Genomic DNA, 13,130 nt, shown 5'->3' with positions numbered 1-13,130 from the left:
CTTTCTCTCTGCTATTGCTGCAGGAGCAGGTCTCCAGGTCTTAGACGTCTATTGCTCCAGGAGCAGGTCTCCAGGCTGCAGACGTCTATTGCTGCAGGAGCAGGTCTCCAGGCTGCAGATGTCTATTGCTGCAGGGACAGGTCTCCAGGCTGCAGACGTCTATTGCTGCAGGAGCAGGTCTCCAGGTCTCAGACGTCTATTGCTGCAGGGGCAGGTCTCCAGGCTGCAGACGTCTATTGCTGCAGGACCAAGTCTCCAGGTTGCAGATGTCTATTGCTGCAGGAGCAGGTCTCCAGGCTGCAGATGTCTATTGCTGCAGGGGCAGGTCTCCAGGCTGCAGACGTCTATTGCTGCAGGGGCAGGTCTCCAGGCCTCAGACGTACTTGGAGTCTGGTCATTAGTTTGGTGCTTTGATCTCTCTTATTCTTTTATTGATTGAAGGTGATTGTGTGTCAAGATGCTAACTCTTGGTGAAGAGCACTTGTTGCTTTTCCAGAGAACCAGCTTACACTGTATACACACAGGACCCTTTCTATAACATGAAAAACATACAGAATATAAAGTGCCTCTGTCTGTCTTTCCTGTCCCCTATCAATTCTATGCCCTAACTTTCTACTGTGCCCATATGGTAGCCCTTTCTGGTCTACCCAACAGACAGCTGATACCCAAGCCTTCTCACCTCAGCATCCATTTCTGTAGACCTCCTAGAGAGTCAATCACAAGACAAGCTGAGTTCTATCCCCATCCTGAGAGCTCTGTTTCTGACACACGTCTGTGTCCCAAGGGTGAAGATGGAGGACAGGTACTACCCAGTGATCTTCCCAGATGAGCGCAATTTCCGCCCCTTTACTTCTGACTCTCTGGCTGCAATAGAGAAGCGGATCGCCATTCGAAAGGAGAAGAAGAAGTCCAAAGACAACGCAGCAGCTGAGCCCCAGCCTCGGCCTCAGCTTGACCTAAAGGCCTCCAGGAAGTTACCTAAGCTTTATGGTGACATTCCCCGTGATCTGACAGCGAAGCCCCTGGAAGACCTGGACCCATTCTACAGAGACCATAAGGTACCTCCACAGGGACATGGGGTGTGTGGGAGGCAGGCAGCACCCTCTTCTCCTTGTCCCTGTCTTTGTAGCTCTGAGAACCAACTTGGGACCTTATTTGCTCTTTCTAATGCTTGTGCCGGGTGGGGAGATGAGGCCGACTCTGAAGAAAGGTTCAAAGGTCAACCCAGGAAAGAGGCGTGTCTAGAAGGAGCATGGCAGGCGAGGAACGGAGGTCAGGCCACTGCTCCAGACCGGCTTCAGACAAATGGCCACCCAGCTCCCCACTTCCTGTCTCTGAAGTGGAAACAAATGGCTGATCTCCCTACCCCAAGGCAAGACATGCCCCAGAAGCACTTTATAAACTGTGCATCATACTGACATCAACAATTAAAAGCACTGTGAAGGGGTGCCCATTTCAGCAAGAGTGGCATCTTAAAAAATATTTAGACAATAGGACTTCTAGGCTGTTAAGTGAGATTAATGAAAGTCAAATTGATAATTGATATAGAGTAGGCACTCAGTCAATGAAGGCTAAGTGCATGTTAATTAAGTGGGCACATGCAAATTATATGCAAACCCCATATGAATATATGGAAGCCTCCATGATTTATCTACTACATGTAATTCTGCTTTTTAATTTTATTATATTTATTTGTCGTGTGTGTGTGTGTGTGTGTGTGTGTGTGTGTGTGTATGCATGTGCCATGGTATATGTTATGTGTAGAGGTCAGAGAACAAAATTTTGGGAGTTGGTTCTCTCCTACCGTATGTGTCCTGGGACCAACCTCAGGTTGTTAGACTTGGCAAGTGCCTTTACCTGCTGAGCATCTCACCATCCCGATGTATAATTCTTCCTTTTCTACGTTAGTTTTTATTTATGCGCATGGGTGTTGTGTCTGTATATGTATGTCTATGTAGCATGTGTGTGCAGTGCCCACAGAGGCCAGAAGAGGGGGTGAAATTCCCTGGATCTAGAGTTACAGACAGTTGTGAGCTGCCATGTGGGTGCTGGGAATTGAACCCAGGTCCTCTTGAAGAGTAGTCAGTGCTCTTAGCCACAGAGCCATCTCTCCAGCCCACTTAGATGTAATTTTTGCAGGAAATTCTAGAATGACTCTAGAATGAGACCGTATGAATTCTGGGCTCTCCTTGGCTCCTTGAAAGCCTGGGCTGTGAGGCCACCACCCCGAGAGGATCCCCTCTTTTAAAAGGCTCGGAAGACCTTGCTGTCATCATTTGTATGATCCAGCAGGAGATGGAAAGCCTACCCCATCAGCGGGGAGCCTGGAGTTTTTAGTAGAACGACTGTGGTGCAAAGAGTCTCTTTTGCTGACACCAGTGGAAATCTGACCTCTCAGAGCGGTTGTCCGGGTGTGTGCCCTTTAAGTGGAAACACCAGAGTTGCCAGACCAAATGCAGATGGGGATGGGCCGTTTAGAGGAAATGGGAAGTATATGTGGAAGGGACAGAGAATGACGAGAAAACACTTCATTTCTCCTTTTCATTATGCTCCAGAATCCCAGGTGCTTCTTGGAGGCATAGTTGTCGGAGAAGAGTTGGTTGGGAGAATTCTCTCTCTGCCTTGGAGCTGGGTAGGAAGCCCATGGGACAGGCAATAGCTTTGTGAGCTGCAGACTCCTGGAGGCAGGGGGGGGGGAGGAGGGGGGAGGGCAGCTCTGGTTTTAGGGACATCACTTCTTAGCCTGGGCTCACCCTTGGAATTGGAAGGCAAGGTACTTGTTTTGAGCCCTGCACACCTATGATCTCATTTGTGTGTGCTCAACATTGATGTGAGAGTGCACTACCTTAAGGATGAGGAGCCCCAAAGTTTATACGGTCAAACAACTAGGACCTAGTCTTAAGAGTTACTTAGTTCTTGGCAACTTAGCTGCCCCCTCCTTTAGAGGCTCCTACAGAGGAGAGAGGTGGAGGTGTGACAACAAGCAGGTCAGACGAGCTGGTCCCCATCCTTCTAGTCATTAAAGCCCTGGCAAGTGTTGTGCACCATTAGCTAAAATATTAAAGCTGTGAGAGGAAGGATCAGTACAGCCAAAGTGTACAGGAGCAGAACCGTATTGCTCCCCAGTCATCAGGGGTGACAGTCCTCAAAGAGAAGGCCACTCTGCCCTGAAGTGCTGTTTACTCAAGGAAGGCACAACCCTCCTAAGAAGTCTTGGACTCATAGGCTGCTAGCAGCGAAGGAACCTCGTGGCCCATGTTATATTGTTGTGTGGGCTAAGACAGAGACCCTCTGGCCGTGCTTTCTCCTGCAGGCAGAGGGTTTCCAGATCAGAGTCCAGCAACTCACTGATGGCAGGGAGGTGGCCAGAAGGATCTGCTGTCAAGCCAGGGCTGTATTACTCTTCCAGCTTTGGGCCTGGGCATCATGGTCTGCCCTTCTTATCTGAGAACACGCTAGACAAAGGTCTCAGGACTTCCCCTAACACCAGAGGAGCAAAGGGGTGGGGACAGGAACGGCTCTTGCTCTGTGAGGCTTTTGTGACCATTCGTCTCAGGACAAGCAGGAGAGCAAATCTGCCGTTAAATAGAAAAGGGAGTGTGGAGTAGGTGGTAGAAGCTAGTGAGTGATAAGCTGCTGCCCAGGGCTGCTTGGCTTCCAGGCCCAGGGACATATGTTAGGAAGAACTGGGCACCGTATGTGTGCTGGTTAGCTGTTTGTTCACTTGATACAAGCTAGGGTCATCTGGGGAGAAGAAAAATTAGTTGAGAAAATGTCTCAGATTGATCTGTGGGCCAGTCTGTGAGGCATTCTCTTGATTAATGATTGATGCAGGAGGGCACAGCCCACCGTGGGAAGTGCCACCCCTAGGTAGATGTTCCTGGGGTTTATAAGAAAGCAAATTGAGCAAGCCATGGGGAGCAAGCCCAGTAAACAGCATTCCTCCACGGCTTCTGCTTCAGTTCCTGCCTCCAGGTTCCTGCCTGGAGTTCCTGTCCTGACTTCCTGTCATGATGGACTGTGACTGGGATGTTTGAACCCTTTACTCCCAAGTAGCTTTTGGTAATGAGCTTTGTCACAGCAACAGAAGGGAAACGAAGATAGCCCACTGGGCTCTTTAGAGGTGGGAACTCACTGTTTGGCAGGTCTGTCCTGTGTCTAGCACCTGTGAACCTACCCAGTAAGGGCCAGCAGAGCCCCAGTCACTGACAGATGGCGATACCCCCATGCCTAGGGGCAGTACCCACCTCCTTCCGCAGGTAAGGACCGCAGGTAGATTTGCCCTGCTTGTGTCGGGGATGAGAGAGCGAGGGCCTTTGTGTGTTACTCTTCTGTGGTTGTCACCAAACACCTGACAGGAAGTGTTCTTCTGACTTCCCCCCGTGGGGCTGCAGTCTGTGAGGTCAGGAGGTCATAGTGGCTGGCCACATCTCATCCACAGTGAGGAAGAGGAGGATCAGTGCTGCTGCTCTGCTCACCCTCTCCCAGGCCATGAGATTGTGTCACCCACATTTAAGCGGTGTCTTCCCACCTTAATTAACACAATCTAGAAAGTCCTTCACAGAGATAGATGCCCAGAAACTTGTAGATAATTCTAGATACTGCCAATTCAACAGTCAACATTATATATCACACTACATCATGCTTGATGACTTTTTTCCCTGGAGGATTAAGTATTTGTTCAATCAATCAATCAATCAATCAATCAATCAATCAATCAATCAATACATCCATCCATCCATCCATCAATTAATTTTAGTATATGTGTTTTGTATGTGTCTGTTGCCAGAATCAGTTCTTTCCTACCATCAGATGGGTCCCCAAGATTGAACTCAGGTCTTCAGACTTGGCAGTAAGCACTTTCACCTGAGCATCTCATCAGCCCCTGAAGTATTTTAAGGGTTAGGAACAGATTTGTAATTTCATTAGAACTGCTCAGACCTGCCACATAACCATACAAACTCCAAATCTCTTTGTATCATAAGACAAATACAAAAATTTACAAAAATGTCTTTGAGAATGATAGTAATTTAAGATCCCTACTATGTGTGGCTGCTGTTCAAGCTCAGTTCCTATGTGGGCTCCTAGTCCTGCTCCACATGTACATACCATGGAGTTCCACATTTAAGGTTGGCTTGCTCAGGTATGACCCCACACCCTGCTTTCTATGGCTTCAGGGCTGTGTTCTCCAGCATGCCTTGTAAACATAAACAGTCCACATCTTGAAGCCAAGACCATGTAATAGAAGCTGTTGACTTCCAGACTCACAGGGTCAATAATTCTGCCACCAGAGGTTGCAGATACTTGTCAGGGCTCAAGACATGGCTCCCTAGAACTTTCTCTAATTGTGTTCTTGAAGAATATTGTTTGCCAATGTGTTAATTTCTGTCTTGTGATTTCTTCACAGACATTCATGGTGTTGAACAAGAAGAGGACAATATATCGCTTCAGTGCCAAGCGGGCCTTGTTCATTTTGGGACCTTTCAATCCTGTCAGAAGTTTAATGATTCGAATCTCTGTCCATTCATATCCTTTCCCCAGGTCCAGGCTGTGGGAAATGTGGGCAAGTCCCAGGGGTCCATGTGTGTACTATTGTTATTATTATGATTAATTTGAATCAGGGTCTCATAGGCCAGGCTGTCCTTGGAATCCTTATGTAGCAGAGGATGACCTCAAACTTTTGATCTTTGGCCTCCACCTCCCAAATTCTGGGATTATAGGAATGCACCTCCACACACAGTTTGCGTGGTGCTGGGAATTGAACACAGGGCTTCACTATGCTAGGCAAAGCACTCTACCAGCTGAGCCTCATCCAGCTCCAGTTTCAACGGAAGCAAATAGTCCTTGTTCCCAAAGTGTTACTGCGGTGGTGCGTTTGGCACTGTGTGGGGTGGTGCGTGTGAGCAGCTGTGGTCCAGGAGCCTCAGCTTCAGGAGCCAGACCGTTAGGCACTCTGTTCTAAGTGAGCACGGAAAGAGCAGGACAAGCAGAGGCAGCAAAGCTAGGAGGCATCAAAGCAGCCTCGGAGGCAGAGGCCCTGTGCAGCACACGAGCAGATAGATGCACCCTGTTGGACCTGTACAATGTTGGAAACATCTCAGAGATATTTTCTAGCATAGGCAGTCCTATTTCCGGCTTTTCTCTAAAAAAAGAACCTCCACACCTCCCCCGCCCCTGAGGGCCACCCCCCAACCTACCACTCCCTCCCCCGAACACCCCCCACCCCCCGCAGGCTAACTAGATGGCTTAGCTGGTCAAGTCTTTGCTATGTGAGTGTGAGGACCAGGGTTCAGATCTCCAGCACTCACATCAATGCTGGGCAGCCATGGAAGCCTGCCTGTAATCCCAACTCTGGGAATCCCCAGAGCAAGGTGTCTAGCTACACTAGCAGAATGGATGAGCTCTGGTTCGATTGATAGACCTTGCCTCACTGTATAAGGTGGGGAGTGATTAAGGAAGAAACCTGAAATTAACACAGATATGCAACTGTGCACATGTACCCCCTGCCCCCGCCACATTTGAAATGCACACACGCACATACACACATACCACACACTTGTGCACACACAAACAAAGCATTGAGCAGGCTGGGAGTGTACTCAGGGAAGGGCAGTTCCTTCACCTTGAGTGTGCTGAGAGTGTAGACAGGGGCAGAGCAATTGCTTAGCATTTTGCAGGCTGGAAGTGCACTCAGGGAATAGACCACTCGCATGGGATTGGGCCGCTGGGAGTGCTCTCAGGGCAGAACACCTCCTTAGCATTGAGCAGGTTGACAGTGTACTCAGGGAAGGGCAGTTCCTTCACCTTGAGTGTGCTGAGAGTGAACTCAGGGCAGAGCACTTGCTTAGCATTGAGCAAGGCGGTAGTGTACTCAGTGGGTAGACACCTGCTTAGCATTGAGCAGGCTGGGAGTGTACTCAGGAATAGAGGCTTGCTCAGCATTGAGCAGGCTGGGAGTGTACTCAAGAATAGAGGCTTGCTCAGCATTGAGCAGGCTGGGAGTGTACTCAGGGTAGACCACATGCTTACCATTGAGCAGGTTGGGAGTATATTCAGGGTAGAGCTCCAGCTTAGCATTGAGCAGGGTGGAGTGTACTCAGGATAGAGGTCCTTCTCTGCATTGAGCAGGGGGGAGTGTACTCAGGATAGAAGTCCTTCTCAGCATTGAGCAGGGGGAAGTGTACACAGGGTAGAGGTCCTTCTCAGCACTGAGCAGGGGGGAGTGTACTCAGTGACAGAGCACCTGCTTTATGTTCAGGATTTTCTGTGTTTTGCCTTCTAGCTCTGCCAGGGGATGGGATGAGGCTATACCAAGCAAGGCTGCTGTTCTAGCTATGTCAGCCTGAGTCTGACTCTGTGGGGAGTCTAGAACACAGGGCACCAGCTTCTCTTGTAGCCCAGGCTGGCCCCGGGCCCTCTGTGAGGGAAGGATGACGTTGGACTAGTGATGCTTCTATCTACCAGCACTGTGACTACAGGTGGGAGCCAGTGTGCTTGGTTCATGCAGTGCTGGAGATGAGTGCCAGGGCTTTGTGCATGCTGGGTAAGGACCAACGGAGCTACATACAGCCTCAATTTACGGCCAGATTATTTTTCATTTGGATCTCTATCAGGCAGATGTGTGGATGGGAAGAGTGGCTCTTCAGGTGAGGAGGCTGCCGTTCAGCAGGGGACCTTCTCCAGAGCTGGGGATAGGCTTGAACTGTTTGGTGCAAACTCTCACAGAGAATAGAAGCACTTGCATGCGAGCAGCTCAGAGATCCCCATCACAATGGCAGTCCCCTCAGCACCCCGCTGTCAGGATCATCCAACAGTGTATGTGCCTTAATCAGTACTGGTCACGGTCTTCAGCATGTTCATCATCTGCACGGTGGTCATCAACTGTATGTTAATGGCCTATTATGGGGACAGAAGTTCAGACAAGGACTCTGTTTTGGAGTGAGTACTGTCCCTGCAGTCTAGCTGAGGGGCTGGGGATGTGGCTCACAAAGCCCTTCATTCCATCCCCAGCACTATATAAACTGGGCATGGTGGTGCATGCTGGAGGTCTTAACACTTGGGAGGTAAGGCTGGAGGTCAGAAGTTCAAGGTCATCCTCAGATATATATTGATCTTAAGGCCAGCCTGGGCTACAGTGAAACCCTTATGAAAAAAATGTATGCTTTAAAGACTGACTGTCTTAAATTGGGATTGTTGGTACTGTGGATCTTACTTCTCCAACTTAAATGCTGGCAGACTCAATTTTTATTTTAGTAGATTAAAAAAATGAATTGCTTTTAGAAGTATTAAAAATATTTGCAACATAAAAATATTTGTAACAAAAAGCACATATAAACTTTTCATTATGTATTCTTTGGTAATTTCATACATGAATGTATTTAGATCATATGCCTCCCCTCTGAACACATACATTTTTGTACATAGATTTTAAATGGTTTTCTTTGTGCCCATGGGCTTTATAAGGATCTTTTTTGGTGGCTATATGATATTGTGTAGCTAGAGTTTTTCTCTCTGGCGGCATCCCGCCAAGCTCCGGCAGTCCTGTAGCCCACTTATAAAATAAACATACAGACGCTTATATTATCTAAACTGCTCGGCCATTAGCTCAGGCCTACCATTGTCTAGCTCTTATTCTTATACTCAGCCCATTTCTGTTAATCGATATGTCGCCATGTGTTCCGTGGCTTTACCTGCTGCCTTTACATGATGCTCCCTGGACAGCAGGCTGGCATCTCCTCCTCTCTGCCTTCCTGTTCTCTCAATTCTCCTCTCTGCTAGTCCCGCCTATACTTCCTGCCTGGCTACTGGCCAATCAGTGTTTTATTTATCAATCAATCATCCACAGCAATATTGTACTTGGTAAACTGTAAACTTAATAGATCTAGTATTTTAGCATCCTCCCAGTCATCTTTTTGTATAAGCCACTTTTAGATTATTATTTTTCTCAGGATAGATGATTAGAAATGGCTTTCCTGGATCAAATATACAATATAGTTCTTTAAAATACATGTTCATATGCTAACAACACTTCCTGAAAAGTTATATCAGTTTATTCAGCCGCCATCAGCACGGGAACCAATCAAATCATTTTCCATTCACATTTTTCTGTGGTGAAAATGTTCGCATTCTTAACCAGGCGTGGTGACAGAAACCTGCAATCCTGGCCCTCAGCGGGTGGAGCAGGGTGATGGTAAATTTGAGGAAAGCCTGGACTATACAGTGAGACTTGACCTTAAAAAAAAATGTGTTTAAAGAATACATATATTTCATGGGGGCTGGAGAAAAAGCTTAGTGATTGTTAGCACTTGCTGCTTTTGAAGAAGAACCAGGTTCAGATCCGAGCACCCAGATCAGATAGATCACAACTGCATGTAGCTCCAACTCTATGGGATCTGGCACTCTCTTCTGGCCTCTGAGTGCACCTACATTCATGTGCACGTACACACGCGTATACATGCACACATACACATAAATAAAATAAAAATAAATCTTCAAAAATACTTCTTTATTTGGGGCTTAACAGTGCACTTTGTAGTCCCAGAACTTGGGAGACAGAGGCAGAAGGACCAGTCTTGATCACATAGTGAGATTACGTGAAAAAAAGTTTTTTTTAAACATTTCTTTACACTGGGCATGGCTGATTCAGCTTTCTTAACAGTCTTTGTGTTGTATATTATTTTCTGTCTTCAATTTCAACTCTTGTTTCTTCTGCATTTAGAGTATTTATTTTATTTTATATATATATATATATATATATATATATATATATATATATATTTTTTTTTTTTTTTTTTTTTGGTTTTTTTCGAGACAAGGTTTCTCTGTGTAGCTTTGCGCCTTTCCTGGAACTCACTTTGGAGACCAGGCTGGCCTCGAACTCACAGAGATCCGCCTGGCTCTGCCTCCCGAGTGCTGGGATTAAAGGCGTGCGCCACCACCGCCCGGCTTTTTATTTATATATTTTATGTATAGGTGTGTTTTACTTGCATGTATGTCTGTGTGCCACATGGAGGCCAGAAGAGAGGACACTGCATACCCTAGAATTAGAGTTACAAACAGCTGTCCGACTCCATGTGGCTGCTGGAACTGAGCTCTTTGAAAGAGCAGACTGTGCTCTTAACCACTGACATCTCCCCAGCCCCTTCGACCCTCCTCTTTCTGTCCCGTTCCGCCAGCGCTGAGCGCTGAGACTATGGGCACACACCAGCAAGCCTGGTTTATGAGGTGCTGGAGGGTCAAACTCAGGGTTCCATACATGCTAGGTGAACACCCTACCTGCTGAGCCACATCCTCAGTGTGGTTCTTTTCTCATTTATCACATCCCTTCTTTTTACGAATGATTTGTTTTGTAGATACATCTTCACCGGGATTTATATTTTAGAAGCTGTGATTAAAATATTGGCAAGAGGCTTCATCCTGGATGAGTTTTCCTTTCTCCGAGACCCGTGGAACTGGCTGGATTTCATTGTCATTGGAACAGCGTAAGAGTTTTAAAAGACTTTTGTGGGACGCATTCGGGGTGAGAAAGAAGTCCCTTCCTCTGAGGTCTCTCAGTGTGCACTGGTTGATCCTGAACACCAGGCAGCCGCTGGCCAGAGGCCTCCAGGCACACACCCATCTCTTCTGTTTTCACTCCTTCACTGACCAACCGTGGCCTCTTACAAGCCAGGCTCTGTAAGTACAGGGTTGTAAAATCAAAACACAAAATAACAGAAAAGCATGGCCCTCACCATGGCAAAGCTCACAGTGCACAGGGAGAGAGGATTAATCATTGTTACAATATGCTTGGCGGGTTACCAGGATTGGGCTGCACATGTGTAGGTATCAGAGAACCAAGGACTCTAGCAAACGAAGAGTTTCTTCAGGAAGTTTTCTAGTTTGGGCTTTTAAGTTTAATTTTGAGTTAATTGTTGTGTATGGCATGAGGTGATTTCCCACTTGGGGTTTTTGTGTTACAGTCCATGGTCGTGTGTGTGTGTGTGTGTGTGTGTGTGTGTGTGTGTGTGTGTGTGTGTGTGTTTAGGGGACAATGTCAAGAGTCTGGCTTGGTAAGATGGGGCAATCACAAAAGGTCTGAAAAACCAACCCAAGGAGTTCATTCAGTCTTCATGCTGAGGTAAGAGGTAGGAAGCTGTGAAGGGTTTTAAGCAAGAGAATGAGATGTGTGTTTTTTTGTTTGTTTTGGTTTTTTGAAACGTTTTTGTATGCATGCATATGTGTGCACATGCATGTAGAAGCCAGAGATTGATGTCAGGAACCACATCAAACCCGGAGCTCACCGATGTGGCTAGCCTTCTGAGGCTGAAATTACATACAGATGGGCTACTGTGCCCACTGTCTTAGGGTTTCTATTGCTGAGAAGAGACACCCTGACCACAGCAACTCTTATAAAGGAAAATATTTAATTGGGAGGTTTGGTCCATTATCGTCAGGGTGGGAAGCATGGCAGCATGCAGGCTGACATGGTTCTGGAGAGGTAGCTGAGTGTTATACATCCAGATCTGAAAGCAGCAGGAAGAGACTGAGATACACTTCCTCCAACAAGGCCACACCTCCTAACAGTGTCACTTCCTATGAACCTATGGGGCCATTTTCTTTCAAACCACCCCACCCACCCACCAGAGATCCACACTCTGGTTCTCACGCTTGCAGGGTAAGCATTGTAACTGCTGAGCTGCCTCCCCAGACCTCCCGCCCCACCCAACTTTTCATACTACAGCTCTGTCACTTCATGTCTGTACAGGCCTCAGAACTCTATAGTTGGTAGATTAAAGGCGCGTGTCACCACCACCCTTGGCTCTGTTCCCTAGTGTGGCCTTGAACACACAGAGATCCTGCCCACTAAGTGATCAGATTAAGGGCATGTGCTACTGCTGCCTGACTTCTTTGTTTACTTAAAATGCCTTGCTATTTCCTCTGATCTCCAGGTAAACTTTATTAAAGCACAAATAAACTATCACCACACCTCTCTTGTTTCTGCTGCACTGCATACTCCTGGTTAGCTGATCTGTGAACTTTCCAGTGATCCTCCTGTCTCTGCCTCCCATATGGCCATAGGGATGCTGGGATTACAGACGTGTGCCACAGCATCTGGCTTTTTATGTGGGTCCCAGGCACTGAACTCACGTTGTCAAGTTTGCATGTCTTGTAGCTTTACCCACTGAGCCACACCCCCAACTTCCATGGTCCATTTTGAATCAGTTGTGGATGACTCAAGGAGCGTGTTGAAATTGTTCCTGGAAATAAACACTGTTTTGACACCTGAATGATGGAGTCAATAAAATAAAAAAAATCAAGCCAGTGTGACAATAGTTCACTACCTGTTACATAGTACCAGACAATGTGGTTAGCATTTGCCTATATTTTCCACATTTCAGTCGCAGAAGTCATTAGAGGCAGGTGTTATTCATCTCAGAGTTTTACATTTGAAGATCACCATTTGTGTGATGGCCATTGGCAGTGTGACTCAGTGATTAAGAGCATGGGCTCGCCGGGCGGTGGTGGCGCACGCCTTTAATCCCAGCACTCGGGAGGCAGAGCCAGGCGGATCTCTGTGAGTTCGAGGCCAGCCTGGTCTCCAAAGCGAGTTCCAGGAAAGGCGCAAAGCTACACAGAGAAACCCTGTCTCGAAAAACCAAAAAAAAAAAAAAAAAAAAAAGAGCATGGGCTCCAGGGCGGGGGAGATGGCTCGGCCAGTAAAGGGCTGGCTGTGTAAGCACGAGGCTCCTGAGACTGATCCCAAGCACCCACGTAAAAGCAGCTGGTTGTGGTGGCCTGTGCCTGCAATACCAGCTCTGTCAGGCAGACAGAAGGATCCCTGGGCTTGCCCATCAGCTAGTCCAGCCCAAACTGGTAAGCCCTGGACTCAGGGAGAGATCCTATCTCAAAAATTAAGATGGGCAGAGATTGAAAAAGACATCTGCCACCAATCTCTGGCCTCTGTGGAGATGCGTGGTGTAGCAGTGGCACTGAGCAACCTGGGTTATCCCTGTCTTTTGTTTTCTAGGATCGCAACTTGTTTTCCAGGAACCAAAGTCAATCTTTCCGTTCTTCGTTCCTTCCGAGTGTTCAGAGCTCTGAAAGCAATATCTGTTGTCTCAGGTAGGCCACTTCCAATACTGACTCTTAGC

The 13,130-nt window shown here is 47.3% G+C and overlaps 1 protein-coding gene across 1 annotated transcript in view; it reads left to right on the top strand.

Annotated features, from left to right (window-relative positions):
* Nucleotides 1-791: 791 nt before the first annotated feature.
* Nucleotides 792-13,130, top strand: part of LOC128101251 (sodium channel protein type 11 subunit alpha-like) — a 66,823-nt gene continuing 54,484 nt past the window's right edge. The window contains 5 exon segments of the mRNA XM_052724214.1: nt 792-1,058; nt 5,408-5,526; nt 7,843-7,938; nt 10,353-10,481; nt 13,007-13,101. Coding sequence (XP_052580174.1) covers nt 792-1,058; nt 5,408-5,526; nt 7,843-7,938; nt 10,353-10,481; nt 13,007-13,101 — 706 coding nt within the window.

This window comes from Peromyscus californicus, unplaced genomic scaffold (assembly GCF_007827085.1).
Source record: "Peromyscus californicus insignis strain IS unplaced genomic scaffold, ASM782708v3 Scaffold_11__1_contigs__length_118956290, whole genome shotgun sequence".
Taxonomy (NCBI): Eukaryota; Metazoa; Chordata; class Mammalia; order Rodentia; family Cricetidae; genus Peromyscus; species Peromyscus californicus.
Note: the sequence above shows the minus strand (reverse complement) of the source record. Positions and strands in the feature narration are given on the sequence as shown.